Source organism: Centropristis striata, chromosome 24 (genome assembly GCF_030273125.1).
Source record: "Centropristis striata isolate RG_2023a ecotype Rhode Island chromosome 24, C.striata_1.0, whole genome shotgun sequence".
NCBI lineage: Eukaryota > Metazoa > Chordata > Actinopteri > Perciformes > Serranidae > Centropristis > Centropristis striata.
The window spans coordinates 7,938,266-7,964,612 of NC_081540.1; the positions used below are offsets into that span (position 1 = coordinate 7,938,266).

Below are 26,347 nucleotides of genomic sequence, written 5' to 3' on the forward strand. Positions count from 1 at the left end.
TCAGATTTTTAGGTAAATGTTACAGAAGAGTAAGAAAACTATTTCTAAAACCTTATAGTATAGATATTGACATACTGAGATAATACTACATCATCCATACATGATATTTGTCTAATTTGATTATTCAGATCTTAAAAATGTTGCTGCTCCAGCTCTGTAGACCTGTGCAAACATTATAATGATCTTCTCATCTTAGTCTCAGAAAGAAAAGGAAAAAAGCATGTTCCCCAAAATGTTGCACTATTCCAATAACAGTCTCCCTCCTCTGCACTGCCCCTCTATATTTATCAGGCACTGTTCCCTCCCAGGTGGTTGTAGTTTCTCTTTTATATCACCATATGGCTCATAACTCTGGTCATTTTAGTATTTGCAGTTCCTTATTGTTGCAGAGCCATTACACCAACAGCCCTTCATTTCCCTCCCACAATTTAGAAAATAGATTATTTTCTGTTCAAGCACAAGGCCGGAGTCTTGCCTAGTGCTCCAGAGGTCCTCTGGTGTATGTGTGTGTGTGTGTGTGTGTGTGAACACACTCTCACATGCAGAGGCCGTGGCTGATTGCTTTATTGGCTGATGACTCATTCTCTTTTTCAACCTGCTGGAGGTACTTCAATCATGCAGGTAATCTCCTCCTGTACGCCGGCAGCCGAGAGGTTACCTTTCCCACACATCAGAGCTATTTTCCTCTTAATTGAGACTCACTCTGCTGCGACAGCATTTTCACAAGGAGGAAAATGGCAGGTCAAGATTTCGAGACATCTTTCTCCTCCCCTGCCTCCCTCCCCTGGCAAAAGTGGCTGTGAAGTTGATAAGTTCCCTTCGGGACCCTGGAGCCAGGCCAGCTAAGACACTACACTTCATGAGGGCAAGTAAAGGTTGATGTCGCGTCACCTCGTAGAATGTGTGTGTAGATGTGCGTACACATGCTTGTGTGTTTATCCAATCAGGCTCGGCCTAATGTATGCGTGCCTTTCTGATTGAATTACACCGGGGCCTTTATGGAGAAAAATGGTAGTGAACCATCTCCTTGAGTGCTTATGAGAGAACAGACACTTTGTGGGAGTCTCTGCTGTGACCTGACTCAATCTGCATACGATTACCCCTCAGCAGACCTGTAACCCAATTTATGAGCTGATCACCTCCTCTCCAGAGTGAGCACATGCTCATTCTCAAGTGACAGTAAAATGGAGCAGGAACACGATGACATAACATTTGTTTAGCTTTATTGTGGTGCCCTTTAAAACAGAAATGCATCACAGTTGGATTTTTTTAATGCATGTTTACTAGCATCTTGGTCGCATCTGTGTTACATCTTTTCTGCAGTCGGTTGCACACAAGATTTATTTTTTTAATATATTTTGAAATACCCTACCCTATATATGCAATACGAAGAAGCTCCACTAAAACAGGCGAGCTCGTTCTTATAAAACCATATGCACTATGATGCACTTAAAATTCAGAAAAACAAAACACTTGAGGCCCCTTTCCAGTTTGATCCTTTTAAGATTGAGAGGCAAATTACAATAATGAATATTGAGTAATGTTATTTATTTCTACTTTGAAAGTATAATTAGCTTGAAGACTCGAAAGACCTTCTGAAAAACCTTCTTTGTGTTAACCTTGATTTTAATGTATACTTCAGGCTATATTTGCATCTAAACCTTGGGTGATTTTCTTCCATTTTCATTTTATCTATGCATGTTTCTGAAGCCACATCATAACCAAGTCCTCTTTATATGCATCACACCCTCAGTTTGGTTTTGGTTACAAGCATAAAACATGAGGATAAAAGCCTTTTAAACATGAGGCCCGGGTCTTTTACACAGTGGACAAATGAGACAAACATGACAAACATAAAACAAGGCAGGCCTGACAAATGGCCCTGTCTTTGTTTAATGGTGTGGTTAAATCGGGATATGGCTAGAAGACCCCATTTCGATGTGGTGTCAGTGAATGCGACTCTATTAAATCCCGATTTCCATGCAGAGCGACGTGCAAACATTTGTTCTGTGATCATTTGGCAAAACAACTGACAGCTGACGGTTACCAGCTGACAAACAGAATTGTTTGGACCCGGGAAGCTCTCAGGGACAGCCACTGAGGAATTACCCCTCTTTACTTATGGGTCATGTGTAGCATAGCCGCAAACGCTGCATATGCTTGATGGTCCCAGTCGCTGACGGCAGCCGGAGTTGTTATTATCACTCAGCAGATTGGCCAATTCCCTCTCCAATTGTGATCCAGCAGAATGGAAATCTGGTGAGCTGGGAAATGTTAATCGAGTTCAATTAGGCTTTGTACCATGTTTGTTTCCAGCCAACAGATTAAGCAGAATCCCCACCCTCACTTACAGAAATGAACGATAACCCTCTGTCAAAAGTCTGAAACGGGCAATTTGAGGATAGGTGGAAGATAACGGATACTGGCGCTGGCAAGCTCCTCGTGGCAGTATTAGAGATAAATACAGCAAGCCCTTTGAAACAGTCAGGCTGGAGTTCACCCTTTAAGGGAAATTAATTTTGGATTTTTGCTGCTTTTATTTTTTCTTGAACTACTCAGCGAAACAGGGGATATTTTCAAAACCCTGTGCAGTAATCGAATGCCTTAGGGTGGCTGAAACAGCATCCTTTATCTGCCAGTAATTCCACTGCTGAAAAGACCCACTGTTATATTTTGCCTATGTTTTCAGCATTAATCAACCATTTTACTTTTTCATTTCTCTTTTTATCAGATGCATACTAATATGTATGTAATTTAATTATTTAGTCCACATTAAAGTTTGTGTCAAATATTATTTTACTAACCCTGCCATGCAGATGCATTTGTCCTATTTTGCGTGTAGCAGATATGTTGTGCTCGCACAAAATCCAAATAACTTTATCCCATTCTGTGAGACGTGCATTTCCTTCAGTAAGTGGGAATATGTTCAAGTGTAAAAAAAGAAGAAGAAGAAGAAGAGTGGACTGAGTGTTTATTTGCAGTGCTGATGGGAAAGGCAGTGACTGAGCCAGGCTGTCTGATGTTTGGCAGTGAGGCATTTACTGTGTTTTTTCTGGTTCTAAATCCAGTCTGCGAGACAAACTGAAAGCACTTTCACAGTAAATTTTTCTTCCCACAGAATATGTATGCAAGGGTGCAAGGACCAGTGCAGTGGTCAGATATGGGGGATATTTGCATATTAGATACACTGTAATATTTACCTAAAGTATTAGGGTTGGGCTGTGTCTACCACATTGGCATGTGAAGATGCCCAAAGTAAAACATCATAATAGATGGTGATTTTTGTCACCACAAACTACTCAAATCACACGAAAATCACAAGAAATTAGTGCATTACATGGACTGTCAAAACAAGTGTGTTTTTGTTTGAATTCGTTTGAACAAATGGCACTAGTTTGCATATAGTTGCACATGTAAAAACCAGTCTGTGCACCATTAAATAAATCATAACTGTTTCAGAACTTAATTAGTGCCACCACAAACATAAGCAGGTGCAGGTGTGCATGGGGGGGGGGGCGGAGCTTTTAAATCACAATGTTGGGCTCAGTGGTCAGCCACCACGATGGACAATGGCATTGTCCATCAACCCAACTGTATGAAGTATTAAAGCCTTTTTTTTAAGTAGAAGAACCTATATTACACTGTCTTTCAGTTGCAATTTATGTTAGTAAAAGTGCAGATGTATTGTAATTAAATGTGTCTCAAGTAAAAGCAGAATGGCCACTTTTTTGATTCTTACATTATTACAAACTATTATATTCTGTCAAAAACTGTGTTATATTCATTTGTAAGAATCATTTTTTAAAACATGAAGTGGAATTAGTGTTTTTTTTTTAAATGATTTAGCACTCCTATCCTGTCAAAATCCATCTTTAGAAGTTGTGTTATATATTGTGCTGTTGTGCAAAAGTATCATTACAGCAAAAGGAAAACTGGTTCCACTGGACTTAATGGGATCTTTGAGGTAACAGGATACATATTTGGTACCATAAACTCAGAAAGAAAACTACATGTTTTAAGGTTGTTTTCTGTGCTTTTTGTTTGCACAAACAGCTCAGAGACTCATCAGAAAGATTACCTAACGCAAACTACTCTTGCTCCCTGTTTGAGCCTCTGCCTGCTTATTTGACCTTTTCCACTCCCCTGCTGTTTTTATTAGTTGTGCGAGTAAAACACTTCAGACTCTCAATTAGGACACATGATTAGAAGTGAAACCATCTTGGCCGTGTTTGTCTTACCTTAAGCCTTCAAGTTATTATCGTCCACAAACTAATTAGCAAGTTCTTGATAAGCAAGGATAGACCCTTTGTTGCCATAGCAACAGTTAGACTTAATCACATTGAAAGGATTGTGGTGTTGGGTAGCTCGCAGAGCACACGCTGCCTTCTCCAGCTATTTCTATTTGCTTAATTTTGTTTCTTACTTATTCACTCTTCACTCTAGTTTTACAATTTAGGTTGATTGTTTTTTTCATTGACTTGCTCCTGGGGGGGATTCTGCTTAATTTAGGATATCGAAATGGGGTTTAGAGGGTGATGTCGAAGCGTTGTTGATCTGAACACAGTGTTCTCATAAAATGAAGACTTATTGTTGCTGATTTAGGATCATGTCGGATCAGGATCGGTGCCGCAGATTTGGCTCGGCTGCTGCAGGTAAAATGAGCTGTCAAATCTGCCTGCCAGTGGAATTACAGCACTAATGGCAGATTCATTATATATTTAAAGGTAACGATCACCCTGAAATACTTCATATTGCATATTTTGAATTTTTGGTGATAAGTGAAATCCATGATCAGTTTCTGATAAAGTCTGTTTCTGCTGCTTCATCAAACTGATTAGCAACATTTTCCAGAAAGCCTTTAAATGTCCTCAAGAGAACATAGATGAAGTGAGCTATTTCTTTAATGATGAGAGATGATGAAGTTAAAGTTAATTACCTATTATTTTGATAATTGATTCATTTTTTAATGATTTGTCAAGCAAAACTGCCAAACATTTGCTTGTTTCAGCTGTCAGAATGTGAGGATTTGCTGTTTTTCTCTCAACTTTATATTAATGTGGATGACATTGGTGGAATTTAACAAAGTACATTTACTCATATACTGAACTTAAGGCCAGTCCTAGTACTTTATTTCATGTAACTTTATACTTCTACTCCACTACAGTTTTAGGGAAATATTGTACTTTTTACTCAACTACATTGAGTTGACAGCTTTAGTTACTTTTCAGGTCAAAATTTATTAAAAACATGATACATTTAAAGTGATTTTTAAATTAAACCTCATAACAGTATATTCAATAGTTAAAATTAGCTGTACCTTGACAACAATAATGATATATTTAGAATATATAAAACAGTCTGAATGGGTCCATTCTGCATAACGAGTACTTTTACTTTTGATAAAGTACATTTTGATGCTGATACTTTTTATTGAAGTAAGTTTTTAATGAAGTACTTTTATTTGTAGTGGAGTATTTTCACAGTGTGGTATTAGTACTTTTACCTATGTAAGGGATCTAAATACTTTTTCTTCCACTGGACATATTAGGTTTAGGTAACTGACCACTTGTGCCCCCTTTGGCGTCGTTTTTCCACTCTGTACATTGTGTACAGTTTTTCTGTCCATTTGATCACACTGAAATTAATTCAGTAATATTAATCACATTAACTCTGTTCTGCTTTGCCCTTTAACTGACGGATTGACACCAGAATCTGTTCCTTGAGTAATTGATAAATCATTTGTTATTAAGCTCCATTGCAGCTGCTCTGAGGAATCGTTTTTTCCCTGTTGTAGTCATTCAGAGTATGCTTTTCCCTTTTTCATCTTTTCTCCAGCATCTAAAGCTCCCACCAGTGTTGCTGCTGCTGCTCCCTGCATGACCCTTACAGTACCACACAATGCAATTGAATAACATAAATCAGCATGGTTTAATCAATTCCCCGCCAACACCCCTCCCCCGGTTACCGCACGCACTGCACCTCGCTGATTGGCGGCTGGGTTGCTTCTTTGGTAAATAAAACATTTATAGAGGCTCAATTAGCGAAGCCTGTTGAGTCTGCGGCAGCTGTGCTCACCAGCTGTTTTTAAAGGAAGAGCGGTGCAGCGAGGTGAGGCGAGGGAAAAGAGGATGTCAGGAACAGGAAGGGAAAAAATGGATAAGGTAATATGGAGCAGGCAGTGAGCTTGTTTTTGGTGTGGACCCAGTTTGTTTCTCAAATATAAAACCAAAGAAAAGAGCAGAAAGGAATGAAGTTTTGATAAGAGTTGGTCTGTATTGAAAATGGCTGAAGCCTCACCCCAAACTCACTGGCTTTTATCGGATTCATATGAATTATGAATATTCCAACACAAGTATGGGTATAAAAGCTATCAAGCTATAAATAGGTTAGATTAACAACAAATAATTCGATAAACCACTAATCCTGCTTCAAGATACAGGTCACAGCTCACCTGAAGTTTATTTACTTGCTATTTCTTGGTGAACTCTTTAAAAAAAAAAAACCCTTGCTTGATACACAAGCTGTTCCTTACTGTGCAGCCGTCTTTTTACACATCTTGTGAGTGTGAAAATCCTAATCAGCGGCTCAGAAGTTGGTATATGTCTGTGTGACTTCTCACTGGTGTGTCAGAACTTGGTAAATATTAAGTGTCATTTTAAAATTTGGTGTTACTCATGAATCTTCTATAGACCCACAGATGGGAAATAAGTCTGACGATCCAAACCCTTTGAATAATGCAGTTATTATTCTATATCTTTGTAACTTTTTTGACTGACAGTTGATGGGCTTTAGATGTCTTATCAGGAGGGACCACCATTGCTCCACCTTGGTATGTGCAGCAGCACGATATAGCTGCTTGTTTCCATTTATATGAGTGAAAACAGCCTGAGACCTGAGCAGACTCTGAAAGAGGAATTTAGATTTACTGCAGCTACTGAATTTCTAAGGTCAAATGTACATGAATGCCATCACTGCCATTTAAGCAGAATTTGATGGCAGCTTATACACAGTTTATTGCCAGTAGACTCAATTTATGTATAAGGTAGTGACACATGAGTCAAATATAAATACAGTAATGTTTGCAGGTGAAGGCAGGGGCATAGTGATGGAATGCAGCAATTTATATGTTGAGAGTTAACTTTAACATTCAAAAGGCTACAGTGGTGTGTATGTTTAAAGGTGTGTATATGCACTAATAGTCTCACTTTAGTTGTGTGTTGTTGTGAAACACAAAAAGGGGACATTGTGCCTCAGTGCTGCATGAAGGAAAGGAGTGTCTTGAATGATTATGACTCAAGGATTGCTGGCAAAGCCTCGGAACAGACAGACTGATGCCAGCACTGAAAGTGGTCTTGTCCTTGTTGCCACATAGCCTTTTCATGATTACAAATTGCCGCTGCTTGGCTTGCTGATGATGTAAATTGGCTCACAAAATATTCAAACCCTTTTGTCGTCACTCCAGCTTAATTGTCCTTTTCTGTGTCCTTTTCTTTCAGTGGAAGGCTGCACGGATTGGTCAGTGGACTACCTGAAATATAAGGTGCTTCTGGGGGAACCTGTACGGATTAAATGCGCTTTATTCTATGGATATATTCGGGCCAACTACACCCATGCGCAGAGCGCAGGACTTAGCCTTATGTGGTACAAGAGTGCAGGACATGGGGACTTTGAGGAACCCATCAGTTTTGACGGTACAAGGATGAGCAAGGAGGAGGACGCCATATGGTTTCGACCAGCAGAGTTGGACGACGTGGGGTACTATTCCTGCGTATTAAGGTAAGTTAAGTTTTTGTACACCAGCTTTACCTGCAGACACACTGTATACTGCTGTCTTTATTTCTATCAAATGTAAATTGCTGTTTTGCCTTGAACTGGAGCAAGTATTTAAGAGAAATCGGGCCACCAGTTTGGACTTGTTTTGCCAGCAGTGTGTCAATAACATAGTGCTTGTAAATACCATTTTCTGGAACCCTGTGGGTACGAGTAAATCCCTCCCATGGTGACTCCTAATGAAGTCTCTCATCTCTGGCCAAAAGAGCGCTGGTCCTTGGTCCACAGAGCATCATCGACAGTACGAAGCCCCTTTGCTTCGCTTTATATGCTAAATTATTTCTTTATTCTCCTCTGGGGGACAGTAAGCCATTAGGTGCAATTGGTAAATCCATAACTCTTAGGCCCCTCACAAGTCCTTCTCTATGAGAACGTGGAGGAGCAAGGAGTGAGATGAAAGAGAATGAACAGTATTCAGCACAGGAGGACTGGGGAAAGGGAGAAGGCAGTGAGATAAAGGAAAAAAAGGTATATTCATGCTATCTTCGTTTTCCACTTGCCTGATGGTGAAAGTAGACAATTGTTTGATTTATGACTTTGAGAATGTGGTGAAATTTCTGGTTTCCTACCTCATACTGGCAGAAGTTTTCATTAGTGTGGAGGTTGTCTGTGGTCAGTCAGAACAAAAAAGGCAAAGCCCAGAAAACAAATCTTCTTTTCCACGGGATCAGGGGATTTTTGAAAAACACCTTGTCCTGAAAGATAGGAGTGTCTAAAATCTCTTTAGAATTCAGAAAATTCCACAGAAACGTTTGTATTTTAACCTAAACACAAACGATTTAGGACATTTGTTAGACTGGAAAAAAGGAGGAGAATAATGTTGTGTTGAGCAGTTGCACTCAGTACAGGTTTCCCTGTGTTTCACAAGCTTAATTCTAAGAGGTTTTGGCCATTACTATTCATCACCATTAGCACTCTCCCTTTTGCTGTGGCGGCCGCCATGAATAGAAACGGGCAGCACCAACCCAACAATTCTCTATTCAGTGACATTGGCAGCATTTTCTGGAGGTAGACAATCAGTCAGCTCAGAGTTATTGTGTAATCACGCAGAAAGTAGAGCCATGAGATTTGATTTGGAAGAGTAGTGTTGCGTTGTCGCCACTCTCCACCATTCAGAACCAAATTAAGGGGCAACACTTATTTGCCCATCATGGAGAGAAATAACAATAGTTCTGACTACAGAGCACTTTTCTGTCCCACAGGGTTTTTCTCTGCAGGAATTTCTTTGGTCTATGATTGCCTATAGTTGCTTTCTGCATGTTTTAAGTGAAGACAAGAATGTTGCTTAACTCTAAATACAGTGTTTGCCACGCCAATGGAATATTTACAACGCTGACATTTATTTACAATGGCAGCATTGATGATACAATCAGCTCCACTGATTGTCAGTGTTAATCAAAGGTTTGTTGCAGCTGGGGGTATTCACATCTTCACAACAACATACACTGATTATTCCAGCACAGTACGACCACGTTATGATGCGATGGTATGCAGACCATAGACACCATGTTTACCTTCACTAATGATCAATTAATTAGGAAATAGTGAGTCCAAGATAACATTTCCAAACACATTGTTTCCTTCAACAGTCCCTAAAAACTCAAGTTCTTCTTTTTTAAAACATTTTTATACAGTTCTCTAGTATAAAACTGAGTAAAGCAATGTCCATTCATCCTCAGAAATTAATTTTCTAAAGCTGCATTATAACATTTTTTGGCCACTTTGGGAAGAACAAGCTGGCTTTAGAAAGCTGATATGGCTCATGTGTTACTAAGCTATTGCTGGTTTACATATCCAGCAGACATGAAGGAAAATTACCATTCACTTAGATTTCTCTTCATTTAGTTTTTAATTGGTTGCCATAAACTCTTCAGGAAAATACCTGAATCTTCCGCTGCAAGATGTCTATCAAATTTTCCATTTCACCGTCTCTCTTTGGTGCTGCGTAGGTAGTAAACATTGGGTTTATTGAAGCTTTTCCACTAAAAACAATTTCTTACTGTGGTTAAACAAGAAGTTGATGAGAGCATTGAAACCGAACTAAAATCGTAAAGTTGTGGCAGCAACCGTGTCTATTTTCCATCAACCCCACATTCCCAGAACCCCAAATACCTACCTCAGCTACCTTTTTATGACCCTAAGTAAATCCAAATCCTCCTAACTTTGGCTCTGATGCTGAGGGAATATAAAGCCTAATTTATGATTGGGAAAAGAAAAATTAATGAGGCACCAAAACAATAAGAACAAAAGCACCAAAACGGTTTTGGAGCTAAGTGTAAGTGCAGAATCAGGTGATAACTCTTGGTGTGGTTGCCCTGAAGTTTAATCCAACAGCTGTATTAACTGAACACCCAAAAATACCCAAAACACTGAGAGAAACGATGCATTTCTTACAAGGTGTTTACTGTTAGTGTTGCTACAGTTGAGTTAAAGAAATAAGCTGGATAATGCACACAATCCTTTTTATATAGTAATAACTTATTAACCTTGTAGGTAAAGGGCATTCCTCTGTCCTGGCTCATTAGTCAGCTCTACACAGAGACACATCATGGCTGTTAAAAGGGGAAAGAGCCTGTTTTAAAGGCCTAGGAAGATTAGCTTATTGGATGCTGTGTGCATGTCGCATGTTTAGTCTAATGCAGCATTCGAAAGTGCATAGCAATGCATCAGAATTGACCACATGGGACCATCAAATTATTATGATTTATAGTCCTGCATTAGCATATACTGTGAGTTCTGGAGCCACAATAATAAGGCCAAGGCTCAGTCCAGATGAGTGACAGAGCAGTGGTTTAAGGGAAACAGACTTTTGATTGCTTTCTCATACTGCATATCAATTAAAACAGAATCTGTGAGGAAATATCTGCCTGTAAATGAGACATATGTTGCGTGATGTAATTCAAAGAAAGATGCGGTAATGACACTTAAACTATTGCTATCAGAGACGAAGCTTCTGACCTTAAATGGCTACAGCATTACGTTTGCATCCACATTTGCTTTTGTCACATTCTCATTCTTCACTCGAGCGTTGACAACGTGTTAAAATTTGCAGGAATGGATTCATCCAATTTTACAACCACAGCAGCGCTGTTATGTCGACGTGACTCATTTCAATTCCCAGTCACCGCAGCCAAATCAGAGGATTGCTCTTCTCTTTTGTCTCAGCAGCGTGGGTCCTATAGATGATCAGCGCTTGCATATGTTAACATATCACATTTGGATTAGGCTCTTGGCTGTGTTTTTACTTGAGGATCCTCACCCTTTTGAAACATGAAGGGACCTGGGGAATTAGAGCGCTGAGCGGTGGAACGAATGAATCACAGCATAACAATAAATCATCTCTCACTGGATACATTTCATACTTGAGCATGTTATAACAATTCAATCCCAGTTACCAAGGCTCCCATGATGTTGTTGTCTCAAGGCAAGTATTGATAGTGTCTCCAAGAATGTTACGCGTGAATGTCCCTGAAGTGCTTGTCCTTAGACAACATCGAGAATAAATGTGTTGTTTTTTTTCCTCCTATTTAAGAATCAGTGATGGTTTAATATTCTTGTTGAGTGGAATAATATCATAATGATACGAACATTTGGGTCACTTAGTCATCTATGGAAATCCTTCTGCTGCACAGTCACATTACTGGTTTGTTTCAGGCGGCTTATTTGACCTTTTATTTCATACATGCAAACCTAATTGTAATATTGGTTATTGATTATGCCTCTTTGTCATGCCGGGGAATGTGTTAAACATGGATATTATTGAACAAGGCTGCTTTAAAATGCATACATGTGGGAGTAGCTATCAATAAGTAAGTCACTCATGATATAAAATAGAAGAAATCTGGGGCATAAATCGACTTAATTTATCATTCAAGCCTTTAATAATTCTATAATATCCCTATAGGAATATATGTTTTTCTGGTGACTTTACTTACATACATTTTTTATGTAATTTTCTGTCAGCAGAATTATAAAGGACCAGAAAATCCTGTATGAATGCACACTAAATGAGGCTAGGATAAGATAAGAATAGGATAAGAATCCTATAATAACATACTTTCTGTTGTAGCTACTCGACTGTGAGTTTATGATGCGATTGTCATATGGCATCAGTAATATAGGGGCTGTCAGTCCATGTGTCCTGTCCACAGGCTCTCCAGATACCAGGGAAGAGATTTGTCTGCCAGCTGTCTGTCACAGGTGTTATTGCACTAGGCAAAGCTTAACAGTGTAGGCAGAATATTCATAATACACCCACATCAGCATGGCCACAGCCAGTGAACACACACTGCTGCAGCGTTACTGGCCACTTCTGCCAGTTTCCCGCCTTAGAGGCCAATGTGTTGTTGTGGAGCAGAAATCTGTTGTACCAAATTAATGATACCAAGCAAATTGTAACTGACTTGTTGGTTTTACACTGGGAGTTTAATGTAAAGCGAAAATGACAGATTAAAAACGCGATGTGTTGTTCTACTGAAGCCCTTATTACCGCCAGCTCTGTGAAGTATAATATAACTATGATTTGCGAGCAGCTTGGACACCATGTGGCATAATATAGATGATGACAGAGACACATCTGCACTGGGAAAAACACAAACATCTTAAGTTTTGCAGTTAGCAAAGTTTCATGTCTGAAAAGCAGCTGGGGAAAATGTGCTAACAGGGTGCAGATTAATTATTTCCAATTCAAATTATTCAGTTTCAAGTGCTTTCTTAATCAAGAGGCATGTTCTTAATAGTGTTGGGGTCATCTTTCTTTAGCAGAGCTTTCTCACAGCACTAATTTTTACAAGAAATATGACATTAAATTGCTTGTAGGATGGTTTTGTTTAGTTCTAATTTTTGTTCTATTAATCGTTGAAGGTGCAAAAATAACGAATTGCCTTTGTTTCATGCGTTCCATTACATCCTATGACGTCACATTCACACACATATAGCCATGTGCCTGCGCTTGTCACGTCTTCGTGTATTTGCTCAGCTGCACTTAAGGGTGTCAGAGGGCATCATCATACGCTAGCACACACACACACACACACACACACACACACACACACACACACGAACACACACACGCACACAAACATAAACACGACATGTCAGTTCTCTGCTCCCTTGAGACTAGCTGCCACTGACAGGAACTTAATGTGCCTCCAATCTGTATGTAAAAGCGGGCCAACTTGACACACATGCACACACTCAGCATTCTGAGCATGTACGCCTGTCTCTTTTGCTCATACACACACACAAACACACAGATCTACATGCATTACGCACATATGATGAGGGAGCACTCGCGCCACATAGGAGTGGAGGGCAGCAGATGAGCAGCGCTGTGTGTCAAATTGAGGCTTTTCAGATGTTATACCCGGAGGTGGTCCGTCGTATGCAGAGCGAAAAACATCTGCAGTGGCGAAGTATGTCACTTACTGAAGAGTGAAAACACACACACACACATGGGCCATCCGTGTACTTGGAGGATACCACTAACTCCCCAGCACTGCTGCAAGTGTCTCTCTAAGCCTATTAGCATTTCAAAGTTGCTAATTCCTGCTATTTTATACCTCGCTGACAGCAGAGAAAGCCAAGTAAAAGCTGCTATGGCTAGCATTATGGCAGGGAAATGGAACATCATGAAGTACGTGTTTGGAAATTGTTCCCTTGCATGTTTGTTGGATTTTAATCCATGGATTGGATTTGAATTTATGATTTAGGTTTGATAACGACATTTGTCTGGTAGAGAATGGCTGAAATGTTACAGTGCACTGTAAGTGAGTGGACACTGTGTTGTAATCACCAGCAGCTCTCTGCCTGATTTCTCCGTCCACCCTCTCATCATAATCCAGCAGGTTTTCTCTGTTGCATTGGCTTTTCTGCACAAATGTAGCATAATTTAGCAAGAAAAACTAATTTGACGGATGTTTGTTTCTGCTTTGATACAATCACATGCAAGATTTCACACTTGTGTCAGCTTTCTGGCTCACCACTCTAATCACCTTTTCTGTGTGATAAAAAGTTGTCATGTGTGGGGTCTTTGGGTGTTTCCCCGGCTTTACATCAGCTGAGCTTTTGCTCCACCAGCTTTGTGAAATCTTGAATTGTTTATTTATGGACTACATGTATTGAATTGTGTGTGGAATACATGTAGTGTGGTGTTAGTTTCCAAAAACATCTAGCTCTATTCAGGTCATGAGCAATGCATGATGGTAGTCGATGTTTATTAAGTGACAGTTGCTCTGAGCACCTCATTCTTTTCTCTTTTTTTTGTAACAGTCTATAAAAATCTTTGGGAGTCTTTCTGCCATTTACCATTTTAATGAACAAAGTTGTTTGTGATCTGACAGCAGCAGATCAGACTAAGTCATTGAAATGTAATTAATCAGTTTCTTTGTGTTTCTAAACTAGCCTATAAATCAACAGAACTCCCCTTCATGCACAAGCTCTAGTAGAACCTCAGCACGCATCATACACTCACTCTGCAGTTATAGTCAAACAAATGCACAAACAGACACACATCCGCAGTGTATCGATCGCTGTGAAAGTGCAGGATTACAGTGTCAGATTAAGGACAGATGTAGCCGTGCACGGAGGATCCCACTTCTTGGCAGATAGCTAGTGTTTCACCTTTAACCCTGTTCACCGGTGCTGGCAGGCTGCCACTGTCCCGGGCTTATTAATGGCTTTCCTGCATGTCCCGCAATGCCTGGGCTGTCACCAGCAAAGGACAACGGGAGGGTAAGATGGCAAAGGAGTGGGTGTGTGTCTGTGTGTGTGCGTCCATTTGCTTATTTAAGCCTGGATCACGCCAGTGAGTGCAACTCACCTGGCACCTGTGCACACACGTACACACCAGGAAGCCGTGCTCCTCCAACCCGTCCCAGACCACAGCCATGTTGACTGTGTTAGTATTCGTGGGCAGGAGTGGCGGGTGATCTCTCAGGGAAGTGACAGTCAGAATGGGCCGTCTGGAACACTCTGTCATTCAGCCCGAGTCAGGGCCTGTCCAATTGATCCAGCCCAGCTGTCAAAGCCAATGAGAGACGCTAGACTAAGGAGCAGCAGGGATGGTTTGTGCTGCCAGGGGTTATGGATGATGTATAATATAAGGATGGTGTTTGTGTTATAAGCTACCTGGCAAGAGACAATCAGTTAGCTGTGGCTCTGTGGAATAGCTTCGCCAAGGAGGGCTATAACAATGACGCCCTGATGGATGTTTATTAATGGAGTTTATTTTAAATGCTGTGCTGTGCAGAGGCACATATAGATGAGGGTAAGAAGTCACAATGAAATGGAAAATTACTTTTTCCCCCAATGAAATTACTGAACATGAGACCAATTTCACACAAAACATCTGGAATCCTGCTGATAATTTCTGGAAGATATACCTCTCATATTATTAGTCAAAGGGAGGGTACACCTTTTTTGTTTTTTACTTAGTGACCATTGCAAGATAGGGCATTTGTGCTGCATTGACAATTGGATTGCATGGTTTGATGGAGGTCTTTGAACTCTTTGCGTTCAAAGGACTTTTAGATGTTGTCTGTACAGGATGTTTGCATAGTGGGAAAAAGGCATTAGGTGTTCTGCTACATCAGACTGGAATATAATGCAGCATGTACATAATTATCTTTCTTTGAATGCCTTGAGATGGGATTTTTTGGCGTGTAGATGCTGAAACTGATATTTTGGATGCATGGTGTGTACAGTACTATTATATATAGTCGTATTGTCTATTTGGATTCCTTTGTTTGGTCACAGTTGCCTATCATTATCAGAGCTCTTTTGAAAGAACAATCTTTAATCTAAGTGGGATCTATCCTGGTTAAATAAAGGTCGAATGAATAAAAAATATATGCAGGGAGTTTTGTTTATTGGTCAGCTTTCTCACTCTTTTTCCAAGACATGGGAATTATAGAGCCATTAAGAGGGCGCTTTAACTGCTACTTAAAAATTCAGAGGATCACCAAAGTCATGAGAATACATTGCATAAGAGCCATTTAAGTCTGTACCAAATTTGGTTCCAATCCATCAAGTGAATGTGGAGGTATTTTAATGGATAATTGAAAATTTAAATTAGGCATTAGAGTAAAATTCAAGGGATCAGCAAAGATCAGTGAAGATATTAGAACTTGTTCTCGGGGGGTATTGCACAAAATTCCATGAAAATCCATTCAATATTTGGTGAGATATTCAAAATCGACCAAAGTGTTGAAATGACCTTCATAGTGTGCATCTGGCAGCAGCAGATAGTCTGTAGAGGAAATGTACAGTTAATATGAGCTGTGGTGGCCATAATGGCTTAACAGAAGCGACATAAACTTCATCAACAGATTATACAAGAAAGCAGTGTGCAGCAATGACTGATGGGAGAAGAGAGCATCTTCCACAAACTACTTGAACGAGAGAGTTGGTGCCAGATCTCTGGCAGCAGTTATTCACAGTGCTCAGGTGGGGTTTTCGTTAATTGTGTGATATGGATTTGTGAAGCTGCTTCATTCACCAGCCAGGGGTTATTGATGATGCTCCCCTATATTCAGTATTCTTTACACCTGTATAGAGAGACTCCTCTGTCGACACAGTGTTGGGACAGCCTTTTAGTTGGCTCTATGTGGGTTCGTAGAGGCGGTTTTCCAGCAGCCATTGTCTGATGATGTATGGGCTGCTGTTTGGGCTCAGTCCACCTTTCACACTGTGCTTTATTCAGCCCTGTGATGTGGCGGCGTGAACCTGGCCACATATTCACTGTGGACGTCTGATGGTACAATGGCAGTGTCAAAGAAGAGTGTGCACATGGAACCATTTTGGGACCATGTGCTTGATGGTAAAAGACTTCCATCTAGCACACAAATGTGTTCAAAATACTGTTAGTTCATCAACAGCTTTGAAATTAATAGCTTGAATCAGCGGAAAACAAAGAAAGTCTTTCATAACAGCAACACATGTTGGTGTTAGCAAAGGGTCAGAAGCTTGAAAACAGAGTGCAGATAAATTGTGTTCTACTATAATGCACACATGGAAAACTATTTATCTTGCCACAGCTGTGGCTGGAGGCATTATGTTCTCGGGTTGTATATCCTTATGTCAGTTTCATTCTTGTGAATGCAGTATCTCAGGCTTGAGGGAATTTCTTCAATTTTGGCACAAACGTACACTTGGATAAGGATGAACTGACTGATTTTGGGCGTCAAAGGTCAAGAGGTTTTTTGTGGTTGATGTGTATATAACTTTTTTCTGGCAATAATTGAATAAATTCAGCAAAATATTCAAAAGAAGTGTAGAGTGTATGGAGACCATATTTCGCAACTCCTTGTCCAAGATTTACCAGAAAATACACTTAGTAACTTTTATTAAATTCTTTCAAAGTCTTGTATAAACAGGATATTATGAGTCTGAACAGACATGGATGTAAACTGCAACTTGACCTGATAGAGGCAATAATTGTAGATTAGTTAATGGACTGGATTCATATTAATTGGAATAACACAACGCCATTCCCATGCCATATATAGCTGCAGAAAATAACAGCTACACAGTCAGATTTGTTCATTTTTTTCATTTAATTTCCCAGCTATAGTGCATTTAGGTCCTCATACATACCATTATAGTATAGTATAGTGCTATAATGTACCTATGGCCATCTGGTACCAGTCAGCTTTCAGTGTAGTGCTTTGTTAGAATTCATGCAGTGTTTTACTTGGACATTTCAGCATTTTAATCAGCTCATATCTGCACATATTTAGCATTCTGTGGAGCAGCTATTCACTTCCCTTTACATTGATTGGCACTTAACATATTATGGAAAACCAGATGCACTTATTGGCTAGTGCTCAATATGAGGAAAATACAACATCGACTTATTCAGAGTGAGACATCAACATTAGTATTTCTGAACAGTTTTTATTAGTTGCCTCGATAAACTTCAGTCTTTCCTTCATTTGCAGAGAAACGTTGAGATTTGGCAGCAGAACTTCAGCCTAAAGCCTGAACTGTAAAGTCCTGTTACTAACTGTGTTTAGATGCATATAATGTTTGGAATATTAGTTCCAGTGTATAGTGTATATTCTCCTTTTATGATATATATAACATAAAAAATGTGCATGTTTGATTTCCCCAACACATATTATATTGAATAATTTATGAATGGCATATAAAGGTATTAATTCACTTTTTTATTTATTCCTTATTGAAATTGGTCAGCAATTGACTTTGTGACAGTGTGAAGTTAATTTTAAAGTTGGTTATAAAGTTATAATCTATTTTCATTCCAACCTATTGGTGTCAAAAAGATCTTATTTCAGAAATCTCATTTGGTGTTTTCAGTTACTTTGTAAAAGGGAATATGAAAGACAAAACAGAATATTTTAATGTTCTCTATTTATTCAATTGTGCATTAACTTTTAACCAGCCTTACATATTCTCTCTTTGCGTACTCTTTGTTGAAATTAGAATATAAATTTAATCCACCATGTGCCTGCATTAAGGTCTCAGTCAATTTCATTGCATGCCCTTCACGCTCCTTCGGATTGGACATTTGTCCCATGCTCGATTCCATTTGATTAAGCCCGGCTCGAATGGCTCCTGGCTACAGGGAGCAAAGGGAGAGAGGGTTGGCTTTGGAGATTTTATTCTGGAAGACCTCTTGACTCAAATCAGTTGTCACAATCTGCATGACTACCCAGGACAATTGAGCAGAAGGTCATATATCTTATACACAGCAGGTTTCTGTTCATTTCACTTCAATATTTTAAGTTACTCTGCGGTGCAAAATCACACCCAGATTAAGTATTCTCACTCAGTCACATGCTCAGCGTTGCCTCCCCACATAGCCAGCCTCTTGGCTCTCCTGGTCCACACTGAGCGAGCAAGTCATCAAACAAGATGCCAAACCATCGCTATCTGATAGCGGGGACACTGACCTTCTCTTCCTCATATCTGATGGTGGTTTTTATCTGCCAGACAAATGTCAGAAATACCATTCCCCAAGCACAATCACTTTGGCACCACAACCAACTTTTCCTCCCCCCCTTCCCGCCTCCCGTCCCCCCCCCCCCCCGGGCTGAACGGCGGAGCTCCAAGCGAGACATCTGCAATACCGCAGCTATCAGTCAAACTGTGATACAGCAGAGAACTCACAGCTCGCCTGAATCCTGAGGGTGAGAGGATAACAGGACAGGGCGCAGCATTTGGGACAGAAACTTCATCAGGATTTCATAAAACTTAAAGAGCTGATTCTTTTGTGTTGTAAATTTTTTTGACAAGATGATATAACTATTCAAATAACAGTTTTTTTTAAAGCAATTGTATTTATTTCTCAGGTCATTTAAATGACTTCAACAACTTCTAGATCCTTTTTTTATTTTTTTCAGATTTTTTAAAAATGTATTTAATGACCATCTTGGTTCACCCTTTCCGCTCTCATTATCGTTGCAGCAGGTGGCAGTTTTCAGCTAAATGCTCCAAAAACTCATTGTTTTCCAGGAAAAAGCATAAACTGTGGCTATAGATGCCTTTTGTGGAACATTTAGCAGCTAAAGAGCCAAAACCAAAACCAAAAGAAAGTGATTATTTGACAAACATTGGCCAGTTGGACAGAAAGACATCTCCAAATGAATAATATTGTTACTAGTTTGCCATACCCACTTATAATAGGGATGATATGACAGTGTCGTGGTTTCTTCTGCCTCAAAGTGGCCAAAAAAAGTCAGCAACAGATCAACACAGATCTCTTTGTGGAACTGAGCTCCATTTCTTCAGCGATATGGCCCACGCCCTCAATGCAACAGCTCATTCCAGCATCAGCATTGCTAGTAAGAGACTGTTAGTATTTGATATGCATAGCAGTATGGCTGCTCATACATTACACCCGGAGGGCCTCGGGACCAATGAATAAGGTCATGGCGGAGTTAGAGGAGAATACAATGGAGACAAATTGTTTATGCTTGTTATGAAATCAGGTTGCTAGCATAACGATGAGTGGAGGATGTCGTGGAATGGAAAATGAGTTCCCTGAAGGCATCAACTAGGAAATGACTGACTAATGCATTGGCACACAAGAAGTGCTGCTGTCAGTTTGAGACACACAACTCAAGGGAAGGTTGGGAGGGATTCTGAAACTTGTTGGAAAAGAAGTTCAATTATTGTAGGATACTGGGATGATATAGTTGCTTCTGCAGATGTAAATGTACAGCACTATAGTAAGTGGGGACTTTTTCCTAAGTGATCTTCACTGAAATTATTCCAATTAAATCACATAATCTTAATGATAATTTGTGTGCTTTTAAAATATCTACATTAGCACTGTGTTCCATTACATTTAACTCACAAAACTAAGCATCCATTTTTCTGAGATATAAGCCCACAGAAACACGCAGACGGTCCCTTTTCTCACCATCTGGTGGAATAAACATTGTGTTTTCTGCAATAAAAAATATTTTAATCTGCTCACCAAGTTGTGACTCAATTTCTTAATCCAAAAAAAGATGTAATGTTGGAAATGACACGTCTTGATCAATTCAAACAATATGAACCACGTTTAATTAGTTATATGTTCGTCTATTCCGATGTTACTTTCCATTATTTCTGCATTTCTGAAAAATTGGGAATAATGGAAAAACAGATGCTTAACTCAAAAGTAAATCCTCCTCCTTGGCCCAGTAGTTTTTCCATAAAAGCAAAACAAAAACATAGCCTCTTTGGCAGAGGTAATAAAGTTGTATTGAAATTCTTTGGAGGGTATTATTTTGTAGCAAGTATTGCATGTATACATGCAGAGATACTGATTGTCTATCTTTATTTTTCTTCTTTCTCCGTGCGTGCTCGTGTGTGGGGATACGAGTGTGTAGACAGTTGCAGGCATGTGTTTTTCACAGCGTGGCAAAACTAAATTATCCGCAGAGGTGTGTGTTCCTGCCTGAGAAAATGTGTACTACAAGACAAGAGAGAAAAGGGCGGCTGAGGCGGGTGGAAGCAGGGACAGAGACACACCACAAGCAGAGGGAGGGGAGAGAGAGAGGTGGATGGATTATAATTGAGGCAGGAGTCGGTTGTTCCAGCATGGCAGACAAGTGCCACACTCTGAGACAGAGGCTAAGTAGGAGCAAGTTGGCCCACAGTCAGATTTGGGGAGCCGGGGTGCTTAATCATCCCGGGCTTGGTACTGGAGTTGACAGGTGAGTTATGAGCGGGCGCTACAGGTAGGAGCCCCAGTCTTCCCACTGCTCACTATGACCTTCGCTCTGGCCATAAATAATGCAGGGACCGTAAAAAACTGATTTAGGATAACTGGGCTGGCCCTATCTCGGTCTGGCTTGGTGTGGACAGGGAGGCTAGTACAAGACTTCTGGGTGCTGATGTAATGCATACAGGCTATGTTTATATACAGTGGCAAGAAAAATAAGTGAACCCTTTGAAATTACCTAGTTTTCTGCATTAGTATGTCATAAAATGTGATCTGATCTGCATCTAAGTCCCAAGTATAGGCATACACAATGTGCTAAATCTAATAACACACAAACAATTACAATAGTTCATGTCTTTATTCAACATATCCATTAAACATTCATAGTGCTGGTGGAAAAAGTAAGTGAATCCTTGGATTTAACAACTGGTCGAACCTCCTTTAGCAGCAATAAGAAATAACATTCATTCTTATTTGAACGGCTCTCTTGAGGTCATTCCGTAGCATCTCTAGGTCTGGGCTCTGACTGGGTCACTATAAAAGGTGGATTTTCTTTTCTTGAAGCCATTCTGTATTAAATGGACTTTGATGTTCAGGGTCATTGTCCTGCTGCATCACCCAACTTCTGCCGCCACCCTGACATTATCCTGTAGGATACCTTGATGTCCATGATGATGGCGAGCAGTCCAGACTCTTTTCCAAATCATGATGGTTCCTCTACCATACTCCATTGTGGAGATGATGTTCTCATGTTGCTATGCGGTGCCCTTTTGATGCCATACATAGTGCTGAGAGTTCTTCCACCACCTTAGTTTCATCAAAGGTACCTTCAAAATCAAAGGTATTTTCCAAGGGTTCACATACTTATTTTTGCCACTGTTAATGGAATAATCTCTGTTTCTAGCTCAGTATCAAGACCACTTATCTGATCCCTTTGACCTTTCTCAGTTTCAGCTTGTTTGGACATGAACCTGTCTTGATGCTAGCCACTATCTGATGTTGACTAGATTTTTTTCCCGCCTGTCTAAAGTCATTGTTACATCTGTCTCCAAAGTGGTGTGGCACATTCATGCCAGGCTGTGTTAACTGTTGCATGGTTCCTCTCTGGAAAGATCTTGACTGTTTAACATCTGCCCTTCACAACCTGATGCAGGCTTGCTTGACATTCAGATCCAATCTCAGGTGTACTCTGACACAACAAGATGGACCAGAGATGTCCCTTGTATACTTGTTGATGTGATTCCTTTTTCTCTCGCCACACACTGGTACAAAGTGTTTCCTATTGGAGGAAAACCTTAGAAGGTTCCAGACTCATTCTGCCCTCTAGAAAAACATGAGGAATATGTAAAACAAGGATGGATGAAGTTCCATAAAGTGGTTCAGATGCTTCCATGCAATGCATTCGGGGTTACTAAAATGGTTACAGTATGAAAGTTATGTCAATTGAATACTATGAACTTCAGTCCCCAGATTTCAACCTATTTGAAAGATATTGGAATGATGTTAGACTGCACTCCACCGCCATCATAAAACATCAAATAAATTAATATATTTTAAAGGAATTTACTTTTTCCTTCTGTGTCTGAACATGTGCTTGACTATGACATGTACTTGACAGTAGTGTAGTCAGACTTGTCTGGTACATCTGAACACAAAGATTGCATTGAAAACACAAGTGTTTCTGTCCTTCAAAGATGCTATTTTTACTTTCCCTTCATTCAGTACATAACAACTCAGCCACCACATACAGAATTACAGTCTTTTGAACTCCTTGACTCAGGTCAGCCCGGCCTTGAAAACTTTCACCTGGTTTGATGCTTAAAGGAAAAACCTGCCACCTGTTATGTGGATGCATCCAAAAAGAGCACCTGTTTACTGCCTTTGTGAAGTAGCTCTCCTGAGAGAATATCCTGGCATCTCCTCTTACTCACTCACTGGTCATCTGCCCTCTTGGTTGTTCTTTCCAGTTCATCTTTTGGATCTTGCAGACAGCACACCTCTGTCCAAGTGAGGAGTAAAACTTTCATGCATAGTAACACACACACACACACACACACACACACACACACACACAGGCTCTCACTGCAGCAGAATGATTCTGTTTTTGTTGGCATCATAGGGCAATTTGAGCACAGGCTCCACCAGGCAGTGATTGCTCTGAGCAGCTCCGGTTCTGGAGGGTCCCTGCCGGCCATTTCCTCCCAGCTGCAGCCACAGCCTCGGACTCTATTTGCTGCATTTTTTGGGCTGTATACTCTAGGCTGAATATCCGAGTCAGCTAAAACCCTGTAAAATATCTCCTTGTCTACAACATAATCTGAACTCATTTTGGGAAGCAATTTCTTGGTCCTTGAAACTATCACAATGCAAGCAACAAAAGCAAAGTTCTGTATATAAACTGCATCTAGAGCGAGCCCCCCTGACTTCACAAATCCAAGCTAAAGTCGTATGTAGTTCTTCATCACCTCCAACCACGTTATGTCACATCAAATGACGACACTGGATACTGAAAGAACAGTTTTCTCACGCACTGAATTGCTGTAATTTTGCTTTTAATTACAATGCTGCACACTGTACACACACACACACACACACACACACACACACATATACACATCCAAGGACATGGTAATTATTTGGCAGGTGTTGAGCGTGATGGCCTGATTACAGTAGGAATGTTTCTATGACGTGTTAAAAAGCTGCAGTGATGGAAGACGTGCCTGGATGGATAGAGAAACCATTTAAGCCAATGAGACTTTTGGATTTCTGCCATCTGAACAATAATTTTTCTCAAAATAAGCTGATATATGGGTTTTTATTTTTCAGCAGTTTTCAAGGTTTTGCATGTAGGCATTGCATTTAAAAGTTTTTTGTGATTAGTTGATTAAAGACAGAAATACTAAAGCCTTTAAAACACACACAAAACAACTTTTTGCTATTAAACAACGACAATCAGTCATCCATATTGAAATTCTAATGACATCCTGAGTCAATGTTGCTGTACAGAAAATGTCAGCATGTTGTAATAAATCTCCAAAGGTTTCATATCCGTGGTGGGTATATTTCACTATGAGGACATTCTGCAGAGTTTACCCTCCCTCGACCTTTGGCCCTCGCGCCTTGTGCCGAGACAATTCTCTCCAAGAGCGTCATTGTTAGTTGAAAGTAAGCTCTAATAAGTAATCTGCAATTATTTCACCATCCAGTTTCTATTAGAGAGGAGTAATTTTAATTAAGAGATTCATTAATTGAGTTCATTATTTCCCCACAGGTGCTGTGTATTCTCAGGAGAATTTCAAATCAATTCTGCTGCCTATTATTTAATATCAGAGCAAAGAGTTGCTGATAAAAGGGCACGTTCCATCTGGTTTCATCCTCTGGTGTAGTCGATTCTTTGGCAGTCAATAGAAATAAAAATATGGTGGATGGTCTTTGTTAGCAGGGATCTATCTCTTGAAATAACAATGGCTTCAACCATGAATCTATAAATGAACCTGTGAACTTAGCTACTGCTGGTATCTTGCAGTACGCATTGCAGTATTCCACAGTATGCCAATCATAATCCTTTCAGCAGGCTGTTTAACTCCTAACTGACCATTGCACATAATTTCACTGCATTTGCCGCATATTGCAGCTCAAGTCCTCTGCCTGCCCTCCAGCTGTGTACAGTAGCTGTCAGCCTGACACTTCTCTGGGTTGATGTATGCAGGATGCTATCTATCATTGCCACGACATTGCATAGCTCCTACAGTTTGACACATTTGACAGACACTGTCGCCCATTAATGCCATGGTACACCTAGGTAGTTATCAGTGTATTGGCAGTCCACAGTGGGTTCTACGCTCAGTGAGTAGTATATAGCCGAGTCTCTGGAGTGTGAAGCAGTGGGATCATTTTCCTGCTTACTTCTTTGGATTGGCTTCATGAATATTATACCTGCTGAGTGAACAGTCAAGAGATCATCTGGCTCTTCAGGCTCAAAAGGCATCGTGATGGATGTGAAATGTTGGAAAGACATCGTAGGACAAAGTGTTGGCCCGCACCATCGATCACTCATGCGGAGCAGATGACACAATTCTCTCTCTCTCTTCCAGTGGGCGAGTTTATCAGTGCTGCCCAGAATATTTAACAGGGAAGAGAGTGCACCCGTGGGATCTCATTTGCACAGGTGTCCATCTGGTAGAAGTTGTCTGGGATAATCTCCACATCATGTCACATTTGCATCCGGGCTTCAGGAAAATGGCACACTCACTGTAAGCGGAGCGCGCGGCACCGGCCAGTTCGAAGGGCGAGGGATTGTTTGCCGACACTGTAGCTAAGACCAGTGTGTGTTGTACTAATCCACGAGGCAGCTAATGCTGAGCAATTATGTAAGGATTTAACATGTTTGTAATTGTTTGTTGGTTCAGCTCAATTTGTGTAACCAGCTTTAGTTGGAAAATTAGCAATGAGATTTTCCTAAACACTGCCAATTTGTTTGGTCTTTTAACCAGGAAGGATTTGCAGCAGTCAGGCTGGAGTACTTGTCAATTGTGACAGTCTTATTAGCCACTTTTAGCAAAGAAAAGGTGCTCTCATTGGATTAATTGATCATCAAGGACCTTTGATTCTGTTCCCCTCTGTCAAATGGCTTTCACAGTGAATCAATATGTTCATCGATTCCCATGTTCTGTTAAGAATTACTCAAGCAATCTCAAAATCTCTGTCCCGGTATGACCCAAAGGGCTGTAAATGCTTAGCAGCTGTATCTTTACATCTCATGTGGCCGTGACGCATCACTCTCCTGGGCAGGAGGAGATCCGATCAGGTTCCCTACAAGATTCTGCGTATACACACGAGAACACTCAACCCAGATTAGTTTAGTATTTAAAGTGCTCCCGATAGAGGCGCAACACAAATCACTGAAGGTATACTGCGATACCAAGCAGAGAAATGAAATGTTTATTCCACCGCGGATGAATACTCACCAGTATCTGTGAGCCCAGGCAACCATGTAGTCTTCAAACATTACAAGTAATCTTGCATTTTACACCCTCTCTCCCTTGCGTTATAAATTCTCTTCTTTATGTATATGACCTGAACAGTTACAGTACATCAATTGTAGCAAGTGATTTTCTGCTAGCTCGCACTGTATCTGCTTAACACGTGAAAACAAAAGGCTCAATCAATCTCCAAGTGCTGTTGACATTCAGAGCTGCCGCTCCATATTACCGCACATGTTCCTGCCCCTTATACACACATGTGTACACTATATACTGTACACACACTTTCCATTAATAGTTTAGAGAGGTAGGCTCATCGTGCATTGCTGGTATTCATACTTGGATGGATGAGACAATATTT

At 40.3% G+C, this 26,347-nt stretch overlaps 1 protein-coding gene across 1 annotated transcript in view; it reads left to right on the forward strand.

Annotated features, from left to right (window-relative positions):
* LOC131962613 (interleukin-1 receptor accessory protein-like 1) overlaps positions 1-26,347 on the forward strand; it is a 298,116-nt gene that overhangs the window by 127,748 nt on the left and 144,021 nt on the right. Inside the window, 1 exon segment of the mRNA XM_059327558.1 lies at positions 7,497-7,776. Within this exon segment, the coding sequence (XP_059183541.1) occupies positions 7,497-7,776 (280 nt within the window).